Source organism: Myotis yumanensis, unplaced genomic scaffold (genome assembly GCF_028538775.1).
Source record: "Myotis yumanensis isolate MYYU_CA2020_CCGP unplaced genomic scaffold, mMyoYum1.0.hap1 SCAF_12, whole genome shotgun sequence".
In the NCBI taxonomy this organism is placed as follows: domain Eukaryota; kingdom Metazoa; phylum Chordata; class Mammalia; order Chiroptera; family Vespertilionidae; genus Myotis; species Myotis yumanensis.
In genome coordinates this window covers 46402770-46417483 of record NW_027223763.1, presented here as the reverse complement: position 1 = coordinate 46417483, position 14714 = coordinate 46402770, and the positions used below count along the sequence as shown (strand labels likewise).

The 14714-nt window shown below is 45.3% G+C and overlaps 1 protein-coding gene across 1 annotated transcript; it reads right to left on the bottom strand.

Moving 5' to 3' along the window:
* Positions 1–2420: 2420 nt before the first annotated feature.
* KCNV2 (potassium voltage-gated channel modifier subfamily V member 2) lies at positions 2421–14115 on the bottom strand. Its single transcript, XM_070430161.1, has 2 exons — positions 12748–14115; positions 2421–2702 (listed from the first exon to the last, which is right to left on the bottom strand). The coding sequence occupies exons 1-2, from the start codon at positions 14113–14115 to the stop codon at positions 2421–2423; spliced, it is 1650 nt and encodes a 549-aa protein (XP_070286262.1).
* Positions 14116–14714: the final 599 nt, after the last annotated feature.

Here is a 14714-nt window from a genome sequence, read left to right as displayed (position 1 = left end):
CTGCTGTTTAGGTGGGGTTTTAGGATTTGGGGGGTAATTTCCATCCATATGAGGAAGCTTTGTCTCCCAGAAGCAAATGGAAACAGAGGGTGCCCACTTAAATTTGAATTGCAGATAAGCAGGAGATAATTTTTTTAGTGGAAGTATATATGATGCAATTCTTGGGACATACTTCTAAACATTATTTATTTATCTGGAACTCAAATTTACTTGCGCATTCTGTATTTTAACTAGGTGACTTTTCAAGAAACAGTGGGGTTTCTGTCCATCCTTCAGATGCCAGGGCACTTGGGAGTAAGGGGGAGGGCAACCTGGCCTAGGTTTTCCAGCTGCATCCTAGTTTTGCATTCAAAGGGAAGTGATTTAGACCATGGTTCTCAGGATGTGGTTCCTGGACAGCAGCATCAGCATAACCTCGTACTTGGTAGAAATACAAATCCTCAGATATCACCCCAACCTACTGAATCAGAGACCCTAGGGGTGGGCTCAGTTTTCTGTTTAATAAGCCCCCCAGATAATGCTGATGTAGTTTGAGAACCACGCGTTTAGACTTCGGGCAAGGGCCTTAGGGATCAGACAGACCAGGTTGGAAGCTCGGTCTCCCTATTTACTGACTGTGCCAACTTGGCTGAATTACTTAACCTCTCTGAACTTCTGTTTCTTCCTCAATAAAAAAAGAAAAATTGTTTCTTCTTGAATAAAAAACAAGGTACAGGCAGTCCTCGGGTTACATCGGACTCGATGTATGTCATTTCGTGGTTACATCGCCATCTCCCATTTATTTATTTTAAAAAAAAGGTCCGTCATTGTGACATATGTACATATTTGCTTTATGTTTTTTATTATTTATTTACCACAAGTAAAGGTCAGGAATTATCTTTCTTTTAAATTTTTTTATTGTTTCACTTCATTACTGCTGTGTATGTGCTCCATGTGAGTGACATAGGTGCTTATGTAGGTGGGTTCTGACTTACAGGGAAAATCGCATAGGAACGGATCTCCGACATAACCCGAGGACCTACTGTAATACCGAATTTAGGGACATATCAAAGGTAAAATGAGGTCATATGTTATAAAATACAACCTGTATTTGTGCCTGTAATTGTAAGAACACACAAAATGATTGTTTTTATGACACGAGCATGATCGGTCCAGTCATGCCCTGAGACACGTTGGATGGTCAGCATAGCAAAACTTCTCATTATTGGGCCAATCTCTGTTTGCTCAGTTCAAACACACCTTTAATTCCCAGGGCTTCAATTCCCAGGAGTCCTATGGAAAAAGGAAGAAATCAGGAGGAAAGCGGGCAGGGAGAGAAAGAACTAACACCCTCTGGGAGCTGGTTTTCTGACCCACAGACAGAGCCCAGAGTAGAGGGCCACATCGACTTAATTCACTATGTTCAGTGCTCGGCCCAGAATAGTCCCCCCAAAGGCAGAGTTTTTTGGTTTGTTTGTTGAAAGTGAGGGAAAGGAGGCCTAGAGAGGTGAGGACATGTGGGGGCTCCTATCAAGGGAGAAGCGATGAGCACACTTTAGCCTGTTTCACAGGTCGAGTCTGGGGGCTCTCAGGTTAACCGCAGACCAGGGTTTCTCTGTTGATATGTTGGGTCAGATAATTCTTTGCTATGGGGCTGTCCTGTCCATATTTAGCAGCATCCCAGGTCTCTGCCTACTAGATGCCATAGCTCCCTCATCCTTCCTCACCATGGTGACAGCCAAAAGCATCTCTAGAAAATGCCAAGTTTCCAGGGGATAGGGGGTGGACAATGACCAAATCTCCTTGGATTGAGAACCATCGGTCTAGAGAATCTACTAGACAGTACCCTAACTCAAACAGTTTTAACAGCTTCCATTTATTGAGCATTTACAAATACTACCTTCATTCTCCATGCTCGTATTACAGGTGGTTTCTTATTACCTACACTTTACAGTTGAAGAAACTGAGGCTCAGACAGTTAAAGTAACTTGTCCCAAATCCTACAGCTGGTAGATCCGGGCTTCCGACTGAGATTGGTCTAACGCCAGGGCTCATATAGTTCTGATGCAACATTCCCTCTCTCTGGAAAATCAAGGATTTCCTTTCTTTAATGTAAGGAAATTCTTCTCAAGTCAACTCAAGTGCAAAAATATTTATTGAGAAGCCATGAGAAGCTACAAGAGGAAGCTAAGATATCGCTCCTCCCAAGGAGTTCTCATATCAATGTCATTGGGATGATCAGACTCTCACACGACACAGTATGAGGCTGCCTGAGTCTGGGTTCAAACAAACATTCCTGAGGCAGAACTCTGTGAAATGAATGCCCTTTGTGTATGTCTGCCTCACTGTCCTTTCACGGGCAAACCTGATGCTAAAAAAAGAGAAGGCGGAAGGAAGCCTTGAAGGTTGCAGGATCTACCAGCCACATGGCCTCTGGAACATTAATTCTCTTGCCTTGGGGTGGGCTGTGGGTTGCTTTCAGCCAAGCACTCAGCCATCTTTTTTCTGGCTCGCTGCACGAAGTCCACCTTTCCCCTTTCCCTTCGTATGGCAGTGTACTCATAAGCCTTGAGCTTGCTGTAGTAATCGGAGAACTTGTTGTAGAGAATGGAGATTGGCATCCCGTTGAGGATAATCCCAAAAGCGATGCAGAGGAAGGCAAAAAGCCTGCCCAGGTGGGTCTCTGGGTACATGTCTCCGTAGCCCACAGTGGAGATGCTCACCTGTATGGAAGGAAGGCAGGGTTGAGTTGTTAGCTCTGTGAGGGAGGAGGAGAAAGGGATGGAATAGGCAGGGAGTAATCTGTCTCTCTGCAGGTGCACATGTAAGAGCTCCCCACGGAGGCAGCTCTAGGAGGTGCCAGGACATTTGCCTGCAGGACCCCTGTCATGGAAAGAACACAAGCTTTGGGGCTGCAAGACTTGGGTTTAAATCCTAACTACCACTTCTAATTTTCTTATATACAATGCAGGAGAAAGAATACCTACCTTAAAGGGTGTTGTGAAGAGCATTTAAGACAACATGTATAAAGTCCCTGGTATAGAAAGGGCTCAATAAATGTTGGTCTTTGCCCCCACCTCAGCCAGGGCCAGCTTTAGGACTGGGGCCCTGGGTTTGCCTAAATGATACACATACTGAAAAGAGCTCAGGCTTAGCACCAGTCAGACCTGGGTTCAAGTCCCTACTCCGACCCTTACCAGCCGAGTGTCCTTGGGTAAAACATTCAGAGTCTCAGCCTTGGTTCCTTCCTCTGAAACAGGAGGATATTACCTAACTCTCAGGATCCTTGTGAAGACTAAGTAAGAAAACAACTATCAAGCCCTTAACACAGTGTCAGGCACACAAAAGGCACTAAACAACCTCCTCTGTGGTCCTTCTCTCATCTTTAAAATGGAGACAATTATAACACCTTTCAGAATTAAGTAATTCTAATGAGATATTTTATACAAAGGTGCTTTAATTGCAAATGTTTGGAGAAACATATTCTCATTATGCTGTGAAGGGATTTTTTAAAGACATCACCAACCAAAGACAGTTCACTCTGCATGAAATTCTTCCCAAACTCTTGTCGCTGTGCTTTAGATTCCGCTAAGTAGAGATTTATTTAGGTTGACAAGCTTCCGTTTTGACATGCAGATCCATGGAATTAGTTATCAGTCAGGGTAGCGAGAGAGAAAACTAGGAAAATCTCTCGGGGCTTGTTTTGTATGCCTCATATACTAAGACTCCCTTGATCCCCAGACTATTGGCTACATTAGGCAGGGCTGCTGCCTGCAGTTGTAAACACTGTGCATTGCACAACTCCAGGGGGCACTGTGTGCTTCATGGATTTGTGTTGTCGTTGCCACAATTTCCCAGCAGGTGGCAGTAAAATGTGCGAAGTCATCCTGTTTCCTTGCACCAAAATGGCCTTTACTTTAGAAATGCAAACTTTATTATTATTTTTTGTTTATAACGTAAGGGTCAGTTTGAACTTAGAATGAGTGTGATGGATTAGGTAGAATGAAATAAAGAATTGAGCCAGCTGGGCAAATGTGATGGAGCTGATAAGCACAGGAGCTCCATCCAGCCCTTAAAAAAAAGCTTGCACCTCCCCTTTGGGGCGGGTGACCCACCACCTCTCACTGCTGAGGGATGGGCTGTCCTTCCCTCAGGTGGAAGAACACAAGCAAGCATCTAAGAGAGGCAGAATGGTGTAGACTAGGTTAAGGTGACAAGTATGGCACTAGGCTATATGGATCCAAATCCACTTCTCAGATGTGTGACTTGGACAAGTCATCTACATTCTTGCTGCTTCCATTTCCACTTTTGAAATGAGGGGAGAATAATACTACCTCACAGAGTAGTTGTGTGCGATAATGTTAGTTCTTAAGCTTATTAGACTGACAGGCTGTGGAAGCAGGTCCCTCTTGGCTCCTGCAGAATGCTCCGAGGGAGACTGGCTGGGGCACACACTCTCTCCAGGATAGAATCTCTCTTTCCTACCTTCTGGATCAAAGGTGATGAGAGGTCATGATCAACTGAGAGTGTGGGTTAATCTCCAAGTATGCGTGTGTGTGTGTGTGTGTGTGTGTGTGTGTGTGTGCGTGTGCGTGTGTGTGTCCTGTCACTGGCCACAGCAAAAGTAAAAGAACCTGAGTCAGATCTCTGTCAGAACTGAACATATGTCAGTAACAGCATCGCTCACACCTCTGTATGAATGTTTTTGGTTAGTCTCCATTCCCTGGAGGAGGACTAAAGGGAGTTTGGATAATAAGGGTGAGGGACAAGAAGGGTAGAGTTAGAACAGGAAGCTTCCATGAAAGGCCAAAGCTGAGGCTTTTAGGTGAACCAGTCCTTCCAGGGCTCAGGATTGGGGAGGATGGGGGGAGGAATAGGATGCAGAGGAAGGAAAAGAATTGAGACAAAGTGCCTTTTTAAACCTCTGGTCAATCCTGATACTGGCCTTGCTTCATTCCCAAAGCAACTTCATTTCTTTCTTTTTTCTTTGTTGGCTGAACGTTTAGTGAAAAGCTAAAAGCAAAGCGAATTGTCTTAAGGAAGATTAAATATTTGATGTGCATAATATGGTCTAAATATCTTTGTATATCTTGGATCTCTATTTTTAGAGAGAAGATCTCTCCTGCTAGGGGCTCTGTATGACGGGTGTGGAAGAATTTGTTCAAAATGCATAGCTAATTTATGCCTTGTCGGTTTTGTGGGTAATTTGACTCAACCGGTGATCTGGGTGCTCCTTGGCTCCAAGAGGAACTTGGGATTCCTTGGCTTTAGGTTACTTTTTCTCCATGTTCCACAGGCCCAACCATTTCTCCCTGGATGAGCATTAAACATTGAAGGCCCCAGACTGACCCATATGAGTTTGCAGATTGAGTTCTCACGTTAGCACCAACTGGGTTTGGAAATGTGGCCAAAATTTCTACAATCCATCTTTTAAAAAACACACAACATAACAGCAGCTTTATTGAGGTATAATTTGCATAATATGAAATTCACTTGTTTCAAGGGTACAGTTAAATGATTTTGAGTGAATTTACAGAGTTGAGCAATCATCACTAAAATCCATCTTTAGAACATTTCCATCACCTCAAAACATCGCTTGTTCCCATCTGTCACTACTCTGAATTCCCATCTCCAGTCCCACGTAACCACTAATCTACTTGCCTTCTTTGTAGATTTGCCTCTTCTGGAAATTTTATCTGGCTTCTTTCACTCAGCCTAATGTTTTTGAGTTTCATCCAGTTTGTAGAATGCTCTATAATCCATCTTAATATCCTGAAAAACTGGCTGGCTCAGCTATTCTGTAAACTGGAAACTTACCATTCCATTGAAAACTTACATATTTTCCCTAGCCTCTGGGTCCCGAAAGCCAGAATGTGACTTTCCCCTAGCAGCTCACCCACTAATCAGCAAATCTTGGCCTGCTAAACATTACAAGGAGGACAAGCATCCAATTTTTCTCCAAAGCTGTAGAATGGCTATACTTGAATTTCTCCTTCAACAAGGAATGTTTCTTTCATCATGAACTAGGCATGTATGAAACCTTGGCGATGTTCTGGCTAAAATCATTACATACCTCAGTCCTTCAAAGGACTTAGCTTCAAAGGCTATACTTAGCTGACCTCTGCCACTGTTGCTACAAATATTTTAGGAATTCCTCTTTAGGATTATAATCTGCACAGAGGATTCAGTGGAATGACCTTGAAACAAGTGGTCTTACTGGGCCACAATTAGGACACAGTTATCTGATGCCTCATCTTGAGGATTAACTTTAGATGCCAATATTAAACTCAGGGGTCTAGACTATTTTAAAATATTGAATCTACTCTCAAAAGGGTAAAGATTAAGCATGATTTAGAAGGAAGCAAATGGACATGTCACAGACTCTGAAGATAGTACTTCAGTGAAATTCAAAGAGAGTTTTGACCAGCGGAAGCACTGTTAGAATCACATCATAGGTGACCACCTGGGAGAGAACAACCAGCTCATCTACATATTATAGGTCTGACACGTACATAAATTGCACAATAAGGAGGAGGTGTGCAAAAGCTAAAGCAAGCTTGGGAGTCTATTAATATACTCATATGAAGGTGCTAATAATCCGATGCCCTCTGCATCTTCGGCTGACCTGGCACTTGCCCTCTACAATTCTGTCATGTCCCAGTCAAGTCATAATGGTCAAACAGGAAGAGCATAGTTTAAAGAGATAGAAGGGGACCACCCCCAAATCAGGAGCCACAAGATCAAAAGTCATAAAGGTGCCTAGTAGCCTTTGTCCATTGACAGCTCCTGCGCTAGTTCTGAAGGAGCTAGAACATGAATTGCCGGCTGGGCCATTTACCTGTTGTCTCTCAGTCCCAAGCCTGACACCCTTCTGAGCTGTATTTTGTAATTCTGCAACTGGGAGTCTGCAAACTACAATCCCAGAGTTTCCTTGCTCACTGTCTTCTGGTTGTGTTCTGCCAATGAGAGACGCTGTTGGGAGGCTGGAAGGTGCGATGAGGAGATGGGAGTCTCTATAGCTGCTTCTGGCGTCACCCTCCAGTAAGAGCAGGTATTTATGGCTCAGGGACTTTCAGCACACTCGGCATCAACCTCATGGTGCTACCTCAGGGGTCCCTGCAACAGCTGCTCAGAGGCTCCTCCTCTGTACGCCGTGGTTGGTAACTCTCCCTTCTCCTGTTTGTTCCCCCAGTTCTAGGGCTGACAGCTGTTCCCTACATTTGCCAATCTTTGGGTTATCTCAGTTTACCCTTTTTGCTTCTAGCCCTCTAGCACCTATGTATCTATTTCCCTGAATCAAATTTCCTGTTTAAAATACCCGCACTGTTCTCTTGAGTATAACTTCACTGATTCACCTTCCAAATGGTTCTCCTCCATGCATACAATCAATCAATAACAATACAGAATATATAGTGCCCTGACCCGGTAGCTCATTTGGTGAGAGTGTCATCCCAATATGCCAAGGTTGCAGGTTCGATCCCCAGACAAGAACCAACCAAAGAATGCATAAATAAGTGGAACAACAGATTGTTTCTCTCTCTCTCTCTCTCTCTCTCTCTCTCCTCTCCTCTCCTCCTCCTCCTCCTCCTCCTTCTCTCTCTCTCTCTGTCTCTCTCTCTCTCTCTCAAAATCAACAAAGATTAAAAAAATAAAACAAATCTGAATGATCTCATAAGTACACCCATTTACAAGGAAATGATATCATACTTTAGGAAACCAAAGAGAGGAGCAAGGTCTCTGGGGCTCAATTATCAGATACCTCAGCCAGAGGTAAACTTTCTTTTTGAAGAGCCTCTGTAGGTTCCTGGAGGAATGAGTTCATGACACAGTTTCCTGTTTGGTTTCCACAGTTTTAACTTGCTCTGAAAGCTCAGAAGGAAATGGTTTGTTGAACGGCCCATTTGTCCTTTTCTACGTGAAAACAAAGCCACAACTGGAGGCCAATGATTACAGCTTCATCATCGAGCTAATTGTTCTTGCTGAGCTGTGCCATGCATTTCCCACACCAGGCAACCCTGAGAGCTCAGCAAGCCTGGGCCTCTTCATCTAAACACCCAGAAGCGGTCCCAGGATAGAACAGCTGACCCTTTTGTATGTCCCACAGTCTCTCTCCCAGTAGAGAAGGAATCACTTCTGTTTTATTTCTCCCCAAATGAATCCGGAAGCAAAGGTTATTGCTTCCATGTGATAAAGACTATTAACTAGTCAAACATGGTAGCTTCTATTTATTGTGGATGTACTACAGGCTAGCATCTTACATATGTTTCCTATTACATTAGCGCTCACAAATAACTGCCATCTGACAGCTGAGTGGGACGGGTCTATTTTATATCCAAATGCACGAGTGTTTGCAGACATGAGTGTCCTTGTGGGATTTGTTTTGCAGCTGTAGGAGAATTCACAGCAATGAAAATTATTGTATTCCTCTTAAAACCCAGAGTTGAGCAGAGGAAGGTCCTTGGCAGAGAGAGGGGGACGATTATTAAAAGTAATTCATATTTGGGGTTGTCTGGAAGCACTAAAAGCACAGAAGAATGGATTAGAGAATCTAATGTGGGTGAATATACTGCAAGGGATATAGCACTGGAATGGTGGAAGAAAATATCAGTCCTATCGTTCTTTACCTCATCCTTGAAATTTCAGTGTGAGTGTATGTTTTCTGAGGTGTATAATATATTTGAGCAGGAATATCTTACTGCAGTAGAATGATTGTGCTCCTGAAACTAATTCTTTATATCTTCCTTCATCCAAGCTATTTGCCTATAATTTTATAGGGCTTTCCTATAGTGGGTGGGTATACCTACCCTGCCCTTTGACTCTGAGTGTGGTCTTGTGACTTGCTTTGGCCAATGGGTTGAGCAAATGACATTAAAGAGAAGCTTATACAGTACTTGCAATGATTTCTCTCTCTCTCTCTCTCTCTCTCTCTCTCTCTCTCTCTCTCTCTCTCTCATCCTCTCATCTTTTGCCATGGATACATGTCTGCTAAAGAATGAAAGCTATCTAGCCTAGTCTCCTCCTTCATTCCAGCTGTTAGCCAGCTGACTATCAGATATGAGGCCAAATGAGAACCTTCTAGTTGAAACCAGTGTAAATTGATGACTCCCAAACTCATTAGCTAAATATATGCTTGACATTTTAAGCCATTGGGTTTTGGGGGTGGTTTGTGAAGCAATATTATTGTGATAATAAATGGCTTAAAATTTATGAATAACTAAACACACACTGATCATGGGAGTATGCTCAAAAATTTTAAATTATGAGATGTATGATCAATACAATGCTTGGAGACTATTCAGTTAAAGTTACTTGTAGGATTCCACTTCTTTGATTCTCACATTTGTTTAGTTATATATATTTATATGAGTTTTTTTTCTCATGGTTCAAGTTTTACCTAAATGTTCTCTTTAAGAGGGCATCTCTGGCCATCCATCAGATGTAGATTTTGCCACCCAAGTCACTCTCGATCCTATTATTTTTTTTCCTTCATCTTTTTAAAATTTATTTTTTTATTGTTGACTCAATCCTATTATTCTATACAAGACACACAAATATCTGAAATTTTTCTCCATTAGAATATACACTCTACAAGTGAAAGAACTTCATCTTCTCTTCTTTCTATCACTTGGTATCTCTAGTGTTTAGAATACTGCTTGGCACACTGGAGGTGCTAAAAAATTCTTGCTCAGTGAATGAATGAGATGGATTTTTGTGGGTTAACCTGAGGAATTGGTCCTAATATTTTGCATCTTTTTACTTTGTATCCATATAAGGAAATAAGACATTCTGTCTGCATCATTTTGACAGTGTTCCTTTCTCTTTGCTCTACGGAGAATACAAACCCTTAGTACACAATATGCAATGTTAGCAGAAGTATTAAGAAATGGGTTAATAAGACATTAGTCCCGGGGAATAGAGCAGCGCTTGAATGTTCAAGGGCAATTGCTCTTATAGATAGTTTAGAAATAAATACAAGTTATCAGTCTTTTATCTAATTCATAATGATTCTTACTAGTATAAATAATTCTCAGAGAATAAAATGGACAAAGGCCATTGATAAAGGCTAAGGTCGGGAAACGGTAAGGTTGAAATGTACAAATTTTGGTTTGTGAAAATAGCACCTGCTAGAGATAAAGGCTACAAGAGAAAACTCATATTGGTAAAAGCAATCATTGGTAAAATTTATTGGAGATAAAACCTGGATGTTGATTCAATTTTTATTGTTCAATTAATGGAAAATACTGGTCTTGAGTAAAATAATTTCAGCTAACATAAAAGAGTATCATTTGAAAGTTTTAAACATCATTGTATATTAAGCCAATCAAGAAATTAAATGGCCAAAACCGGTTTGGCTCAGTGGATAGAGCATCGGCCTGCGGACTCAAGGGTCCTGGGTTCGATTCCGGTCAAGGGCATGTACCTGGGTTGTGGGCACATCCCCAGTAGGAGATGTGCAGGAGGCAGCTGGTCGATGTTTCTAACTCTCTAGCTCTCTCCCTTCATCTCTCTGTAAAAAATCAATAAAATATATTAAAAAAAAATTAAATGGAGTCAAAGGGCATTCACTTCAGGGAATTTTTAAAAAAGGAAAATCCAGTATCGGCGAGAAAAATTTTATAAAAATCTTTCTGTTAATATACAAAAGGTAAAAAAAAAGTTTTGTGGGTTAATATTAAAATATTAACGCGTCCACTAGGTCCAGCCTATATATGCGAGTCTTCTAGGATATCTGAATAAATGAGAAGTTGGCTCTCTAAAATGTGGAATTATATCATCAGCATGCCTACCTTACTCACCTCCAAAGTAAATGTCATTTGCTGGGGAAAAATCACTCTCTATCAGCTCCATCTGTACTTACAGTTTACCTACCATGGAGATGACCTTTTGTCGTTTGGAATATGATCAGAGGAGTGGCCTTTGGGTAGCTTGTTTGGAAGAGCCTAACGCCACCCCTTCACTGAAGAGAGCTCTCAAGCTGTAGGACATTTGAGCTCTCCATCCTCCCCTTGTAGAGCCGAGGACACTGAGGGTGGGAGTGAGGGAGTGAGGTTTCACAGCTCATTATTTAGGGTCACAGGTAATTATTACCAGATCTGATGCAAGAATCGAAATAGAAATCTTCCTTCCATCCTACCAAGCTGCATGGTTAGTAGGCCCGGGTTGGTTCATCTCAGATAGTTCACCCAAGACTTTGGGTTCTGACATACCCAATGTTAATGTTGAAAATACCGACTTTCTAGAAAAACTGGTTATATTTGCTTAATGTCTTTAAAGGCATTATAATAATCTACTTAAGAAAATATATGGAACAGACTGACAGGTGTCAGAGGGGAGGAGAGTGGGAGGGTCTGGATAAAAGAAGGCGAAGAGAGTAGCTAAAGAACATATATGCAGAGCCCATGGACACAGACAACAGTGTGGTGACAGCTGGGGTGGGGTGGCGGGGCTAGGTGTAGGTGGGCAAAGGGGGGGAATGGGAGGCATCTGTAATAGTGTCAACAACAAAAAGAAAATATGGAAGCCATATAATTTACCTAGTTCTTCGTATGCACACATGCCAGCTTACTCATTGACCCGAGAAGACCCAATCAGCATTTCCAGGATTTCAGGGATTTTTCAGGGATTTAGTCTAGCATCCCAGAAATGCAGGTCTGAGAGTAGATGGCATAAATTGTTATGAAAAGGCAACTACTACAGAAAGAAGTGACAAAAATAACTAGTATATTCACTGTTCAAGGCCTGCAGACGAGCTAACGCATGGAAGAGGTGGTGCTGGGTGTAGAAGGGGCGTGGGTTTTGCGCTTGTACTGGCTTGGGCCTCAGTCCTCTCTCTGGATTTAGCTGTGTGTCTGCACTCAAACTCTCTGCACCTCAGTTCTTCTCTCTATAAAATGAGGCAATAATTCCAGTCCTGAAAGAGTTTCCGTGACATTGGAGCAAGTTTCAGTTTTGGATGCTCCTTAACTCACTCAGTTTAGCTAGAACCAATGGGATTTCAGTTAAGGTGACAGTGTTCAGCCAAGTCTCACTTCCTCTCCGGAATAAACATACAGTTTCCTTACAAAACAACAACAACAACACACACACAACAATCACAACAACAAAAAACAGAAACCATTTCGAACTTGTCATGTTTTAAATAGAAATAGTGATCAAAACCACCACCTTGGGTGAAGATAAAGTTATCAACTACTTAGGATAACAGATGTTCAATGAGCAGCAACAAGAATGGTGATCAGGCCCTAACTAATTTGGCTCAGTGGATAGAGCCTCGGCCTGCGGACTGAAGGGTCCCGGGTTTGATTGCGGTCAAGGGCATGTACCTTGGTTGCGGGCACATCCCCAGTAGAGGGTGTGCAGGAGGCGGCTGATCGATGTTTCTCTCTCATCGATGTTTCTAACTCTCTATCCCTCTCCTTTCCTCTCTGTAAGAAATCAATAAAATATATATTTTTTAAAAAAGAATGGTGATCAGGCAGCTTCCCACAGACATGAACAACGAATTCTTAAAATCTGCCTGGCAAGGGTTTTAAAACTAACTCTAGATTTGGAGATTCTTAGGGCCAAGTCAAATCGTTACTTACTGGACTACAGTGTCTGTCTTTCCAACCCTCCACAACCCTCTCTGTTTTTCCTTAGCTGGAGGCAGCCATGGGGTGGTCCTTTTGCAAGGCAAGGGGGAGATCAGGGGATGAAGACAGGCAGCTGAGCACGCAGGAATGGGAGGGCGGTGAGGAGAGCAGGAAAGCCCAAGGCCATGGCACTCACCGCGGCCCACCACCAGGAGTGCGGGATGCTGGTGAAGTTGGTGCCGGGCACGTCGTGCTCCACGGAGTAGACGGCAGCGGAGAAGGAGAAGATGCCCATGGCGATGAAGAGCAGCAGGCAGCCCACCTGCTGGTAGCACTGGCGCAGGGTGAAGCCAAAGGCGCGCAGGCCGGTGGAGTGCCGCGCCAGCTTGAGGATGCGGAAGATGCGCATGAGGCGCATGACGCGCAGCACCTGGCCCACCTTGCCCACCGTCTCCAGGTCGTGCTCCCGGGAGGAGCCCTGGCCGCGCCGCTGGTCCTCGTCCGTGAAGCACTCGAGCAGCAGCTGCAGGTAGAGCGGCAGGATGGCCACCAGATCCACCAGGTTGAGGGCGCTGCGCGCGAAGCGGCGCAGGTCGGGCGTGGAGGCCAGGCGCAGGAGGAACTCGAGCGTGAAGAAGGCGATGCACAGCACCTCCACGTGCTCCAGCACCGCCCAGCGGCCGCCCTCCGCCTGCTGGTGCATCTCCTCCACCGTGTTGAGGGCCAGCGCCACGATGGAGACGAGCACGAAGAGGCTGGAGGCCACCCCGATGGCCTTGGCGGCCGCGGACGAGAAGGGCTTCTCCATGAGGTTCCAGAGGCGCTGGCGCTGCGGCCCGCAGAAGCGCACGTCGCGGAAGAGCTGCTCGGCCTCCTCGGCCCGAGCCTGGGCGCGCAGCTCGCGCTGGATCTTGAGCTGCTCGCTCAGCTCGTCGCGCCGCTCCTCGAAGCAGATGCGGCAGCAGCGCGGCGTGTACTTGAGCCGCACGCCCCAGTAGCCCAGCTCCTCCAGGAAGCGGCGCGGGCAGAGCGCGTCGCACACCTGCAGCGCCCCGCACAGGTAGAAGTTGTAGACCAGCTGGAAGACGGCCGGGTCGCGATCGAAGAAGTACTCGTCCGTCTGCGCCTCGTAGTCGTCGCACAGGCCCAGCTGGCGGCCGCGGCTGGTGCAGGCGGCCAGGCGGCCCAGGCGCGTCTTGGGGTAGCAGGCCAGCTGCGCGCAGTCCAGGTGGTAGCTCTGGCCGCCCACGTTCACGTTCAGCGTGGAGCCCTCGGTGCGGCCTTCTGTCTGGGCGGCCTCCTCTGGCTGCTGGTCTTCCTCGGCCACATCGGCCAAGTCGTCTTTCCACTGCTCCTCCTCCTCCCCGTCCTCGTCCTCCTCGATGTAGTAGTTATAGTTGCCCTCCGTCCACGGTGGGATGCTGGCCTGGGAGCCGGAATGCGCTGCCAGGGAGCAGATGCTCCCGCGGTGTTGGCTGTTCCCTGAAGTGGGTTCATCGGTACCCTCCGCGGTATTCCAGGGCCGGTAGCTCCAAGACCTCCTCCTCTCACTGTTTTTCAGCATGGCTGCGGGAAGCGGGTCCCTGGCCTTTCCGTCCTGGCTGTGGTAGGGTCCCCAGCTTGCTCACTGCCACGAGGCGGATGGATCGTATGCCCTACACTTCGGAGCGCAGACTAGGGTCCCAGACACTGCCCTTCGGCACTGGGCAGCGCAGCCCCGGCTGCTGGGTCTGAACACATAGGCAGACGGCTGTTGACTGCTCTAATCTTGCTGAGAAGGGAGAAACAAGTCTTAGAAGGGATTTGGATCCTCTTAGTCTGTTTCCTCCCCGTCTCCCTCCACTCTGTGACGTGGGGGATGATTATGTGGTCTTAAATCTGTAGATGACCAGAAAGTGGCAGAGATGATTGCTGATGAAAATGTGGGCCACCCGTTAGGCCTTCCCTTAGGGAGTGCTGGGTGTACCTATGCTGAGATGAAACCAGCTGAATTAGCTATAGAACATAGCTCAGTTTCTGTTTTGAACTCTCTTTGTCTCTGTCTCTTTCTTACCCTCCCTCCTCTTAAAGGTAGACCCCCCAGGACTGGTGGGTAGATGTTCCTGGGGCCTTGCAGCCCTGCTCGCTGATGTATTAGGCCATATGTGACGCTGGCCTGGACTT